The 12349-nt window shown below is 43.6% G+C and overlaps 1 protein-coding gene across 3 annotated transcripts; it reads left to right on the top strand.

The window, feature by feature from the left end:
• The first annotated feature begins 618 nt into the window (after positions 1 to 618).
• Positions 619 to 12347, top strand: kdm2aa (lysine (K)-specific demethylase 2Aa). 3 transcript variants are annotated; one of them, XM_029850939.1, is made up of 26 exons: positions 619 to 772; positions 2796 to 2934; positions 3107 to 3185; positions 3816 to 3862; positions 3970 to 4148; positions 4228 to 4334; positions 4435 to 4528; positions 4670 to 4823; positions 4904 to 5019; positions 5098 to 5224; positions 5299 to 5555; positions 5725 to 5802; positions 5912 to 6042; positions 6436 to 6559; positions 6627 to 6755; positions 6874 to 6957; positions 7168 to 7413; positions 9099 to 9131; positions 9223 to 9328; positions 9419 to 10036; positions 10319 to 10484; positions 10645 to 10869; positions 11211 to 11374; positions 11451 to 11597; positions 11664 to 11882; positions 11967 to 12347. In XM_029850939.1, the coding sequence occupies exons 1-26, from the start codon at positions 767 to 769 to the stop codon at positions 12146 to 12148; spliced, it is 3957 nt and encodes a 1318-aa protein (XP_029706799.1). In that variant the 5' UTR covers positions 619 to 766; the 3' UTR covers positions 12149 to 12347. The 3 variants fall into 3 exon arrangements, with proteins under 3 accessions (XP_029706799.1, XP_029706798.1, XP_011616786.1); XM_029850938.1 differs by lacking the exon at positions 619 to 772 and adding an exon at positions 848 to 1561; XM_011618484.2 differs by lacking the exons at positions 619 to 772; positions 7168 to 7413 and adding an exon at positions 852 to 1561.
• The last annotated feature ends 2 nt before the right edge of the window (positions 12348 to 12349 follow it).

The following is a 12349-nucleotide window of genomic DNA, read 5'->3' as shown; positions in this document are numbered from 1 at the left end:
AAGCGGCCGAAATGAGCTTCCTCCGTAGGGTGGCTGGGCTCTCCCTTAGAGATAGGGTGAGAAGCTCTGCCATCCGGGAGGAGCTCGGAGTAGAGCCGCTGCTCCTCCGTGTTGAGAGGAGCCAGATGAAGTGGCTTGGGCATCTAGTTAGGATGCCCCCTGGATGCCTCCCTGGTGAGGTGTTCAGGGCATGTCCCTCCGGTAGGAGACCCCCGGGAAGACTCAGGACACGTTGGAGAGAATATGTCTCTCGACTGGCCTGGGAACGCCTGGGGATCCCTCCGGATGAGCTGGAAGAGGTAGCTGGGGAGAGGGAAGTCTGGGCTTCTCTTCTTAGGCTGCTCCCCCCGTGACCCGACCCCAGATAAGTGGTAGAGGATGGATGGATGGATAATAATAATAATAATAATAATAATAATAATAATAATAATAATAATAATAATAATAATAATAATAATAATAATAATAATAATGTATGGGACGCACGCCGCCTCTTGCTTGCCATATTGAATACTGAAACGACCGGAGCGCTTTTGACAGTCAATCCCCTTGACCAATCATCGGGAGCGTTTTAGGACTCACCAACCAATCAGCATCGACTTCCTCACTGCGTGCGTCCATTTATGGTCCTCGGAGCACTTCCTCGTTGCCTTGAAAGCTACGAAACGTGTCTCTCCGCCGTGGGTCTCGATATAAGAAGGAGGCAGAAGACATCACTACGCTTGGATTTCTAAATGTGGTTCTAACTATATCGATCTGTGTAGTTATGGGGGTAAGAACTGCTCAAATCTTGATTGTTTCCCCCCCCTAGCTAATTTTGTCATCTTTCATTTACTGCTTGCATTTTATAATTGGATGGAGGCGACTGTTCCGTCCTACCACGTGATTGGCTGTTTTGTGTGACTGGGTTGGTGAACGTTGTTCAGGTGATTGACACTACCCTTGTCTAATCAGCGCCCGCCTGGCTCTTTCGTGATTCGTCCATTGCCATTTGTGGGCGTGACAATTTCTATGTTTTGTGTTGCGATCGCAAATGGCGGCTGTTCGGTGGTTGCAGTAACTTTGTGCAGGACTTGTAGCTGCAGGGGTCCATATACGAGACTTTTCCATGCGTTGCGTTGCAAACATACAATTATTTTATTAATGATTAGTTAGACTTTGGCGAGTGCAGGATTTCTTTATTTAACGAGAGCTGAACATGACTTGGGAAGATGAATGCTAGTGACAAAGCACGAGTGTAGGACTAGTTATTCAATTTAAGATAACTTTTTCAAACGTGTGTTGAAATATATTCTAATAAGCACGTATTCATATGTAAACGCACTTCCTAAGGAAACTGCTCCTGGCCATCACAATCATATCGATAAGCCTAATTAAAGGGATTCTGTCTTTTTATTTGTTAAATATTTATGCTAACTTTGCTAATTTGGTGTGGGGGATCCCCATACAAAGATCGGTGATTTCTTTTTGATGGGTCCTTAAAAATCCACTTTTTGTTGGCAAAAGCTGAGGGGTTTTTGTTATAATGGACGATTCAAAGCCACGTTACAGCAAGAGGCTGGTAAGTTTGCAGTGAAAACATCAATGTAACTCATGCCTGTCAGATTCTTTTATTTCATTTATACAGTTCCCCATGTGTGTAACGATAGTATTAATTTGGGGTTTTGGCTCCAAAACTATTATTGTCGTAAGGAAATTAATAAAGTTTGGCTTCCAGCAATAGTTGATATAGGATTTTCTGTACTGAAAATAATGGAATTTATAAAATATGCGGGACGACCTATAGACAACGCATATCTGAAACTGGAAACACAGATGATTATTGTTCTTTAAAGTCTAAAAACTTCACAAGCACTTTTTCCCAACAATTGGGTTGCACAGAAAATAGTAATATCTGTAATAAAGTTGAAGTTCATACAGGTAGAGAGGATTTATCCACAATTGCCCTGTAAAGAAGCTGTTTTCTCATTGGATGAGAGTAAAGTTATTTGACGTTTTTCCCTGATTTTGAGCTTATAATTCAAAAGCTAATGTAACATTTGGGTTTTTTTTTTTTTTTTTGACAAACTACAATTAACAGATATAATGTTCAATAAGTCTTTGTTTACCCACTTTTAAAGTGACTTTTAGTAAAGGTCCAGCTACTTGCCGCTGGCATTGTCTTGATTAGTGAAATGGACCTGAGTACCTGAGTGCAGTTGATGTGTGACAAGCGATTGTGGTGTAGAAACACCCGTGTCTAGGAGCTCCAGTTTCTGAATCATGATTACATGAAGACAAACCTAACACTCCAAGCCAAGTGGAGAAAAGATCATTGAAAAGTACAAGAGATTCAAGATTTACTTTATTCATCCCCGTAGGGAAATTGAATTGTAATAGCAGCCTACAAAGATGTTACTCCAATGCACTCAAAATCGCCTGGAGTTGAGTTAAATCCATCATTACGTAGAAAAGCAGTGCATTTGTTTAAATCTGTCTCGGGCTGTCTGTCCTCACAAACTGAGTCACTGGGCAAGCACAATACGGGTGAGAGAGGCTACAAGATGCCTACAACCACTCTGAAGGAGCTTCAGTGGCTCAGATGGGAGAAACAACACACTTTAGCTGGGGTTCTACCTCGTGGAAGTGTTTTGTGAGAGTACACAAAAAAATAACATGGACTTGCATGAGAACTGGGAAGATGTGTTTCCCAGGATGGTACCGACCCCGAGCATAAGGCCACTTCAAAGCTCGGATCTTAATGCAAATACACTTCTGTATGTATCTTACATTGTAACTTCATTTTCATTTCAAAGCGGGCTGGGACCCGGCGACATTACCACGATGATGGCATCTCGGATGAAGAGATTGACGGCAGGAGGACGTTTGACCTGGAGGAGAAAGTCAGCAGTCAGAGGTTCCGTTCCGATCTGGTCAATCACATGGAGGGAAAAGGTAAATTCGAGCTGAGGGTATTTTGTGTAGGCACATTCACAAGCAAGTCAGATAAGCTGATGGGTGTAAACTGGCACAGTGTCAGCAGGAATAAGGCTGTTCAGACCTCTGTGACATGGCTCAAATGAGGAAAAAAATAAACAAAAATGTGGTTTGCCTGTTTTCCTATTAGATTTTACGTATGAGTTCATCCAGAGAAATGGGCTGAGGGAACCAATCATCTTCGAGAAACCCGATGGATTGGGAATCAAGTATTTATTTCTCTCTTTTACTCATGTATCTCTTTATAAGGATGATGCACTACAGGTGAATATAGGAAAAAATTATGAACAGATATAACTGTGAAACATTTCTTTGTCTCTTAAATATACTAATTGGGGGTGTTTCTCATTAACTTTGTGTAAATTTGCCTGTAGTTCCAGAACAAATATCCTTTGATTGAAATCAGCCAGATTTAAAGGAATCTGTTTTTATCATTCCATAAATTTGTCAAAACTGTCAACAGCTATTATATATTATTAGCTATTATAACACATTTTCTAGTAATTTGTAAATAATGATTTTTTTTTTTAAATTAGGCCATGAATAACACCTGAGAAAACCTATTTATGATAAACTTAAGAACATTGATAGGGTATGAAAAGTTGGCTCAGAGTTGAGAAAAACTATACTTGCTGCATCTGAACTCAGCCACTGATTTAGAGTAACAAGTCTGTAAGCATTATAGCAAAATATCACCAATCTGACTATTCCATTTAAGAGGTATTTACCTGCCTTGTCTCACCTTTAATGTATAAGTGTCTCATTCTCCATTATCTTTGGGGAAAAGCATATACGCTACTCATCCGGATATGCGATTAATATGCCGCTTGTTTTTGTAGGATGCCTGATCCTGACTTCAATGTGAACGATGTCAAGATGTTTGTCGGTAAGACAACAGTTATATTTCTTTTTTGTTCATTCCACAGTGTAGCATAGTCAGTTCAAACTGCTGCTGCTTTTTACTTACTGTGTTTAATCATGATGCAAAAACAGGGAGCAGAAGAATGATAGATGTGATGGATGTCAGCACTCAAAAGGGGACGGAGATGTCCATGGCTCAGTGGACACGTTACTATGAGACGCCTCTCTCTCAGAGAGAGAAGCTCTATAACGTCATCAGCCTGGAGTTCAGCCATACAAAGTTGGAGAATCTAGTCCGGAGGCCGACCACCGTATGTATCAGCTCTCCTGTGTCGTATGCAGATAAAGAACGGGGTTCTTTTCAACCGTCTGTCGTCTGTTGCCGTGCAGGTCGATCTCATAGACTGGGTTGACAACATGTGGCCTCGACACCTGAAAGAGAGACAGAGGGACTCGACCAACTCTATCACTGACATGCAGTATCCCAAAGTACAAAAGTACTTAAAATTCCATCTTTTTCTCACCTCAGTCGAAAACTGAAAAGTTTATTTTTGAGAAATGTTTTGGTAAAAATCCTTTTTCCACGTGCTTCTGCAGGTACTGCCTGATGAGTGTGGAGGGCTGCTATACTGATTTCCACATCGACTTTGGTGGAACTTCAGTGTGGTACCACATATTGAGAGGAAGCAAGGTGGGCTTCAGTGACCCTGCAGAGCATTAAGAATTCTTCTACTTCTGTGATTGTTTTTATCGTGACCTATGATTGATTAATGGAAATCACACTAAATGTCCATTCTTGGCACTTAACACTCATCTTTTTGATGTGTTTAAGATATTCTGGTTGATCCCACCCACACCTCAGAACTTGGAGCTCTATGAGAACTGGGTCCTCTCTGGGAAGCAGGGAGACGTTTTCCTGGGAGACCGAGTGTCTGACTGCCAGAGGATCGAACTAAAGCAGGGCTACACCTTCATCATCCCCTCAGGTACATCAGGCTTCAACCTACCGCAAACAGAAAACGGAAGCATTTTGCCTACTTGACTTGGAGGTGTGTGATGTGCTCAGGTTGGATTCACGCCGTTTACACCCCTGTGGATTCCATGGTGTTTGGAGGAAACTTCCTGCACAGTTTTAATATTCCAACGCAGCTGAACATCTGCAACATCGAAGATAGAACGCGGGTATGCGCATGTACAAGGGAAGAATTAAGAACACTTGTGCATTTTATAAATTTTCAACACACTTTACTTTCTCTTCAGGTTCCAACTAAGTTCCGTTACCCCTTCTATTATGAAATGTGCTGGTATGTGTTGGAGCGATATGTCTTCAGCCTCACCAAGACTTCTTACCTCACACCAGAGTTTCAGAAACACTCTTTAGGCATTGGTATGGAAATACGCCGACAGTTCATATGTAAAGGTTATTTTTATTGTGTAATGTATAGTTTTTATTTGGATTAGGTCTGAAGAAACCATCCAATTTAGCCATTGAGAAGGGGATAGTGGATGATGAAGAGTCCAGTGAAGGAGAAGAAGAAGAAGAAGAAGAAGAAGAACAAGAAGAACTTTCTGACAAACCAGCAGTTAAAGTTCATTTAACACCCCTGGAGTTGGAAGGCCTCTGGAACCTGTTGGGTAAACTGGAGGATTTGCCTTCCAACAAGAAATGCATTCCATCAGGAATACACAACTCCCAAGCACTCGTCTCACATATTAAGGTAGTGTGTGTGTGTGTGTGTGTGTTAAATTGGAAAATGTTCTTTGTTGATATCGATATATACAAGTATTTGTTAATATCAATGTATAATGCACTTTTTTTTAATAAATCTAATCGCCCTGTGCTATTGCCTATTCTGTGTTGTTAAATAATCTTTCATCTCTGTTTAGGCTCTTTTGAAGGAACACGCTAACGACAATCCCAAACTGTCCTACACAGGAAACCCCATCATCACGTGGCCAAAGAGAGTAGGTGTTTGTGAGAAAGCACCTCAGAGACTGCTGGTCTGTACTGACCAGCTGTTTGTTTTTTAGAATCTGATTTGTTACTTGGCCTTAATTTGTCTTTGTTGACCAGCCCTCGTGGTACCAGCCTCCACCACCACCGCCCCCTCCTCCTCCTCGTCCTAAACCGGCCACCATATCGATCATCCCACGGCCACAGAAGCCGGCTTCCTCCATGTCTGTACTGCGGCGGCGCAGAGTCAGGTAACAATGCAGAGATGTGCACTTTGTCATTACCTGGAAAGGTTGGGCTGCTGGTACTACTGTTTTCAGACTCTAAGTACAGCTGCTAATACTACTAATGCTGCTGCTACTGCGATTATGACAAATACTGCTGCTGATAATACTGCTACAGCTACAAGTTCTGCTATTACTACTAATGCTGCTACCACTAATGCTGCTGCTACTACTGCTGCTGCTACTGCTACAAGTACTACTACTATTACTACTATAATAATTTGTAAGAGTAAATTTCAGCCTCTAAGACATCTCCAGTGTGTCTCTGAGCTGTTTTAGCTGCTCCCAGATGGGCCGATTGTGATGTGGAGCTATTTAGCGTGGCGGCACATTAAGGGGAAAAATGTCTTCTTCCTGCAGGTGTAAGCGGTGCGAAGCCTGCATGAGGTCAGAGTGTGGAGAGTGTAACTTCTGCAGAGATATGAAGAAGTTTGGTGGGCCGGGGAAACTGAAGCAGACCTGCGTGCTGCGACAGTGTCTTTCTGTAAGTCTTCTTCTGTCGTGTTGTTGCCAAAGCACCAGTGTCCTCATTGTCTATCTGTCTCCTCCAGCCCGGTCTACCACTGTCTGCCGTTTGTGAAGTCTGCAAAGAGCCCAATCAAGAGGAAAGTGGAGACACATCACTCACACTGATGGAGTGTTCCAACTGTGCACAGATTGTCCATCCAGCCTGTCTCACGGTAACACATTTTTCCTATCTCTCATGAGTCCATACCAGTTATTGTTTATCTGCCCTCAGCATCAATGATTCCATATTACGCCTTTAATCATAATGTGTGTGTGTGTGTGTCTCTGCAGGTTCAGGGTGAAGGCCTGATAAATAAAGATCTTCCTAGTTGTTGGGAATGTCCAAAGTGTGTCCAAGGTGTTACTGACCATGAGGTATGTGCACATAACATGCTTTCCCACAGTGTTTGGTACTTGCGACCCGCTCTGCTGTGGGTGCATATGAGAACTCAACATGGCATTTGCCTTTATTTTTGCTGTATTATACCTTAATATAAATATTCTATCCTGTCTGCTCTTTTTCGTACTTCCTCTTTATGTGTTAAGTGCTTTACGTTCTGTTCTTAATTCAATATAACTCGTCAGTCATCAGGCAGTGATGAGTCTATGGCTGCAGGCCACCAGCAGCACATCCCTCCTTATGGCCCCCTGGTCCTCAGGCTGGGACCGGGGCAACCTGGGGGCTCCCAACTAGATGGGGAGGTGGTCCACTGTGGTTTCTTCCCTCCTCCTCCTCCTCCTCTTCCTTACTGCTCTTCCTCCTCCTCCTCCTCAGCGTCACTACTATTGGTGGCGGCCCCTCTGCCTTCTCAGCCAATCAGCTCGAGACTGGTGAGAGGTGCCGCCTGTTCTGCGTACATTACTCGTGTATTGTTGCAGCCTTCCTTTTTATTTTCTTCGGTTTTCTTCCTTTGTTTTATGGGAAAAGTGATCAAAAACCTTCCCAGCGAGCTGTCCTAAAACCACTATACGCAGATGCCACCAAGTCAGCCAGTCTCTATGAATGTTGCACTTACATTTCATACAAAGTTTTTAAAAATCTGACTTTTTTTATTTGCTGGTTCCAGCAAATGTTGCATTCCCTTTGTGAAGATGCAGTCTTGTTTTACATGTTATGTTTTAATTAACAAGAGTAGATGCAGTGCACCTTTTTAAGGTCAAATCTTGGAAGGGCTGAATATTTTCCCCATAGTTTCAGATTTGTCTTTCTTATGATAATGACTTGGCTGACTTGGTGACAGAAAAAACACCACTTGCCTCTTATTTTACATCAGCTGAAGGTTCTCTGTGTCCCCCTAAACCTGAATTTTTGAATTGTAATTTCTTTTATTTTTAATTATTACTCAATGCCAATATCTAAAACTACCATTAGCTATGAATAATTTATGCAGTTATTTATGCAGGATGTTTCTTGATGCAATAATCTCTAATAGTGGTATAGGCATAATTTCTTTAGAACCAGGGCATTCATTTGATCAAACCAATTTATTACATTTTCCCACTTTTTTTATGTCATTCTTGAGTCTTTGTGCGAGGAGAAGAAATTGAAAGAGTGAACATTGTTCAGAGCAGGAAACTCTTCAACAATGAAGGGTTTCCAAATAGAGGGGAGGGGTAAATAAAGATGATGCATATGAGGTCCTGCTGTAAATATTTCAATGCATTTTAAATTAAAAATGGATCTTTCCACAAAAAAGGGTCAAGAGGAGTAATTCATTCCAGAACGTTGGGTGGGATTTTTGAATTGTGTGGAGGAGATTTATTTTTGTGTGTTCTTGTGTGTGTGTGTCTGTAAAGCAATCTGGCTCTTTCCTACAATCCAGGGACATAAGGCCAGTTTGAATATGTGCATGTGGTTATTGGACATCATAGGCTCACGAGTACTCATCCTCAACACACACCAGAGACGTATCAGGAGCTATTTGGGGTTCTAACTTGCTGCGTGACACTTTATTGTGTAGGCTCGTGAGTTGTCGGCTCGAGTTATACTTTTGTTGTGTGACGATGGTGGTAGGAGACTTCCCCAGTAGATTCACAAGACACACCTGTGACATGCTCGATTCCTTTGAGCACAAGACAAGCTGTCACCCCGTGGCAGAATCTGGAGAAATACGGTGAAATTTGATTAGCAGAGTCATGAGCTGCTGGTATTTCCCGATGTTGCGGCTGTTATTTCTGTTCAGATGGGTAGAAACATTGCAAGCTGCCTCACTCTTTTGGTTTGGGCTTGTGTGTTGCAGCATGGACAAAGAGCCTGCTTTTTGTTCCAACTGATGGATTGTTTGTTGTATTTTATTGGTCCTTCTGGGTGTCGATCAGTTGTTGTTTTGTATTACTGTATTTAAAAGTGTATAAAATACTCCTATTAAACAGTTTGTTTATGCTGTAGTATTTAGAACCTGGAGTTAGACTATAGTATATTATAGATTTGTGCCTTTTATACCTGTAGTTAGGGTCCATTTCTGTTCACAGATATAATTTTATTTTGATTCACTTCTTTTCTCTTCCTCCAACAGTGTAAGGGGGACAGAGGTGACGGCCTGTCACTAGTAAGTTCTGACTTCACACATCTGAGAGCATTTTTCCATTGGCTGTTTCCCCAGAGCTTTAGCCCTTTTTGTCTTCCATTATACCTTCCAGAAGAGGAAGTCCTCCGCTCTGCTGGATGCTCGTATGGCAAAGATTTACCGTCAACAGAGACACAGCCGTGACGAAGATGATTCTGCCAGTGATGATGAGGATTCAGGTTTGTTTAAAGAGGAGAGACTTGAGTAAGGGAATGTTCTTTAGCTGCGTTTATAATTGTTCTTTTTGTGATGATATTCCTCTTCCTCAGTTTCCCAGAGGAGGAGAATGGCACTTCATGTCCGTGGTGGGGCTCACTCTTCCAGAAGGGGGTTTGGAGCCAACAGGAGGGGCTTGCTACGAGGAGGTTCTTCCCACAGAGGAAGCAGGGGAGCTCTCATGAGACATGGATCTTCCTCAGCCTTCAAGTTGAAGAGAGGGATGGCCATGAGGGAGAGTGGACGGAGAGGGAGGGGGGTTCGGCTCCGAGGTGGCTCCAGGATGCAGAGAAGAGGGGAGGAATCTGATGAGTCGGAGGATGAGGAAGACGACGATGATGACGAAGAGGAAGAGATTGACAGTGACGATGGTGGTAAAGATCGATATCGGCGACGCAGAAGACGGAGGACCGATGACCTGGATGACGACGGTGATGACGACGAGGAAGAAGAGGACGACGACGAGAGCGAGGGGCAGGAGTTTGACCCTGAAGATGAGATGGACATGGTGGAAGATGATGATGAGGAGATGGATGAAGACGAAGAAGGCCTCTGGGATTCAGACCGAGAACCTCCTGTCCTGTTGATGTCTGATCTGAACGATGACCTGCTGAGTGGTTCTTACCTCACTGTTACTCTGCAGCGGCCCGACAAGGCCAAGAAGCAGGCCGGTAAGTTGTTTCCAGGAAAGCATTCATATTAGCCAACGATATTTAAGGTGACTCATGGCAGGTAAAACAATCTGTGGGTCTATTTTTTTCCACCATTCACCTGCAGCATCCCTTTGTTTTTAATAATCTCTTCAAAAAACAATTGTAATAGCTGCAACTGTGTGGTTTTGATAGTCTTATTGTGAAATCTAGATAGCACTACCATAAATACACACTATTTTAAATGGAGGGCTTTTATGTTTTAGAACAGAGCTATATAATCATTAAACAATAACTTTCCAGGCTCCATAGTTCCAAAACTGGAGGCAGCAATGGGTCCAAGGATGCCTGCAGGGGGTTCTGGTCCACAGCTTGGTTTCATTCAGAGGAAGACAGCTCTGTCCAAACATGGACCAGCCAGGTTTAGTGATGGTCCGACTGATGGCCTGACGCCAAGAGGACCTGGCAGGTATCTCGCATCAAAATGGAACAAACTGAGTAAAAATAAAAGGCTGGATGTAGGGTTTTTTTTAATTTCTCTGAGCAGAAAATCAAATTCCAAAGTTTATTTTTCTTCAGCTCAGCTGTTTGACAGATGAAAGTATTCATTTTGTTCAATGTTTGTTCAGGCCACGCGGTTGTCATGGCGACAGAGGCCGAAAGGATTTCTCGGCATCCTCGTCAGAGGAAGAGGAAAGTGTCGCGCCGTCACTGTCTCTGCTGTCGTTGCCCTCGTTCAAGGATGTGGGTAATGACAGTGGAGGCGAAAAGGAAGTGTGGGTTTCTGTTTTCACCTACCTGAACAGAGCCGAGCTGCTGGCGTGCATGACTGTATGTAAGGCTTGGTACAAGTGGTACGTCGCACACACGCACACACACACAGCAATACCTTTATGTTTCGATGCTGCGTCTTCATTAACTGAAGTGGCTTTATTTGGTTTTACTCCCAAATTTAACGATGTGGTTCCAGCTACTGTTTGTAGTTCCTCATTCATCGTTTTGTCTGTGTAAAAAAAATATTGTCTAGCTGCTTCTAAACGGTTACCAAGCAAGTGCTTGTCGACCCAGCTTCATAGCAAAGAGGTCACTGTTCCCCTTTTGACCCTGTCAAAACATGAGTTGGAAGGGAAACCTCGAAGGATTGGAACTAAGACCAGCGGTTGTACGAGTGTGCTCATGTTGCCGTTGTCCTCAGGAGCTGTGACAAGCGCCTGTGGAGCCACATCGATGTGAGTCGCTGTAGTCCACTCAGCAACCAAGCCCTGGCAGGCATAATCAAGCGCCAGCCCTACTCCCTGGACCTGTCCTGGACCCCACTGGCAAAGAGGCAACTCAACTGTTTACTTACTCGGCTGCCTGGTATGAACGCACGCCAGCGAGCACATTTCACCCTTCCCACGCTGCATATCTCAGACCATCTCGCTGCTGTCTTCAGGTCTAAGGGAGCTCAGAGTGGCCGGTCTGGCCTGGTCTTGTCTGTCGGCTCTCGTCTCTCCAACCCTGCCCTGTCTGCAGCTTCTGGACCTGCGCTGGTGCGAAGGCATTAAAGACGCACAGATTAAGGATCTGATAATGCCTCCAGGTCAGTACCACCTGTGTCTGGTTCTATCACTGCAACCCATCACTTCACTCGGGTCTATCCTTGCAGATTCCGAGTCATCCCGTAGCCGACTTAGAAATTTGGTGACACTGCGTCTGTCTGGTTTGGACATCAGTGAGTCCATCCTTAAGCTATTGCAACGCCACATGACGCAACTGGAGAGGTTGGAACTGTCTCACTGTAAAAATATCACCGACTCATCCGTCGCCCTTCTGGCAGCCCCGGGGACAAACACCCGCAACAACCTGACTGAACTCACACTGGCGGGTACGTGCCTCTTATTTCTCATTTGTGTTCACTGAGGCTCCTTTACAGGGATTCGTTTAACCCATCTTCTGGTTCTGTGCGCAGGGTGCGGCGAGCTGACGGACTACTGCCTTTCATACATGAAGCGCCTGTCTTCTTTGACTCTGTTAGACCTGCGTGGATGCAGGAACGTCAGCAGACGAGCGTGCGACGCCTTCATTGCCGATTTGTCCCACATCACCCTCTACTGCATGATGGAAGAGAAGCTGATCCAGCGAATAGACTGAAAGGAGCCACCTTGCTGCGTCTTTATATTTATAAGCTCTATCCCTGTTGTATATTGTTCTTCAAAGTTGGGATAGCAGCTCATTTGGAGGGCTTTGCATTAAACTAGCCCAAATAGTGGTTTCCAGCAGGTCCCCATAACCTCCAAACGTTCATTTCTGATACAATATGTAAATAAAGATTGGGTAAAAAAATTTCAAACG

The sequence above is a fragment of the Takifugu rubripes genome, chromosome 17, assembly GCF_901000725.2.
Source record: "Takifugu rubripes chromosome 17, fTakRub1.2, whole genome shotgun sequence".
In the NCBI taxonomy this organism is placed as follows: Eukaryota; Metazoa; Chordata; class Actinopteri; order Tetraodontiformes; family Tetraodontidae; genus Takifugu; species Takifugu rubripes.
The sequence above is the reverse complement of the archived record's forward strand: the minus strand, read 5'-3'. Positions and strand labels throughout refer to the sequence as shown.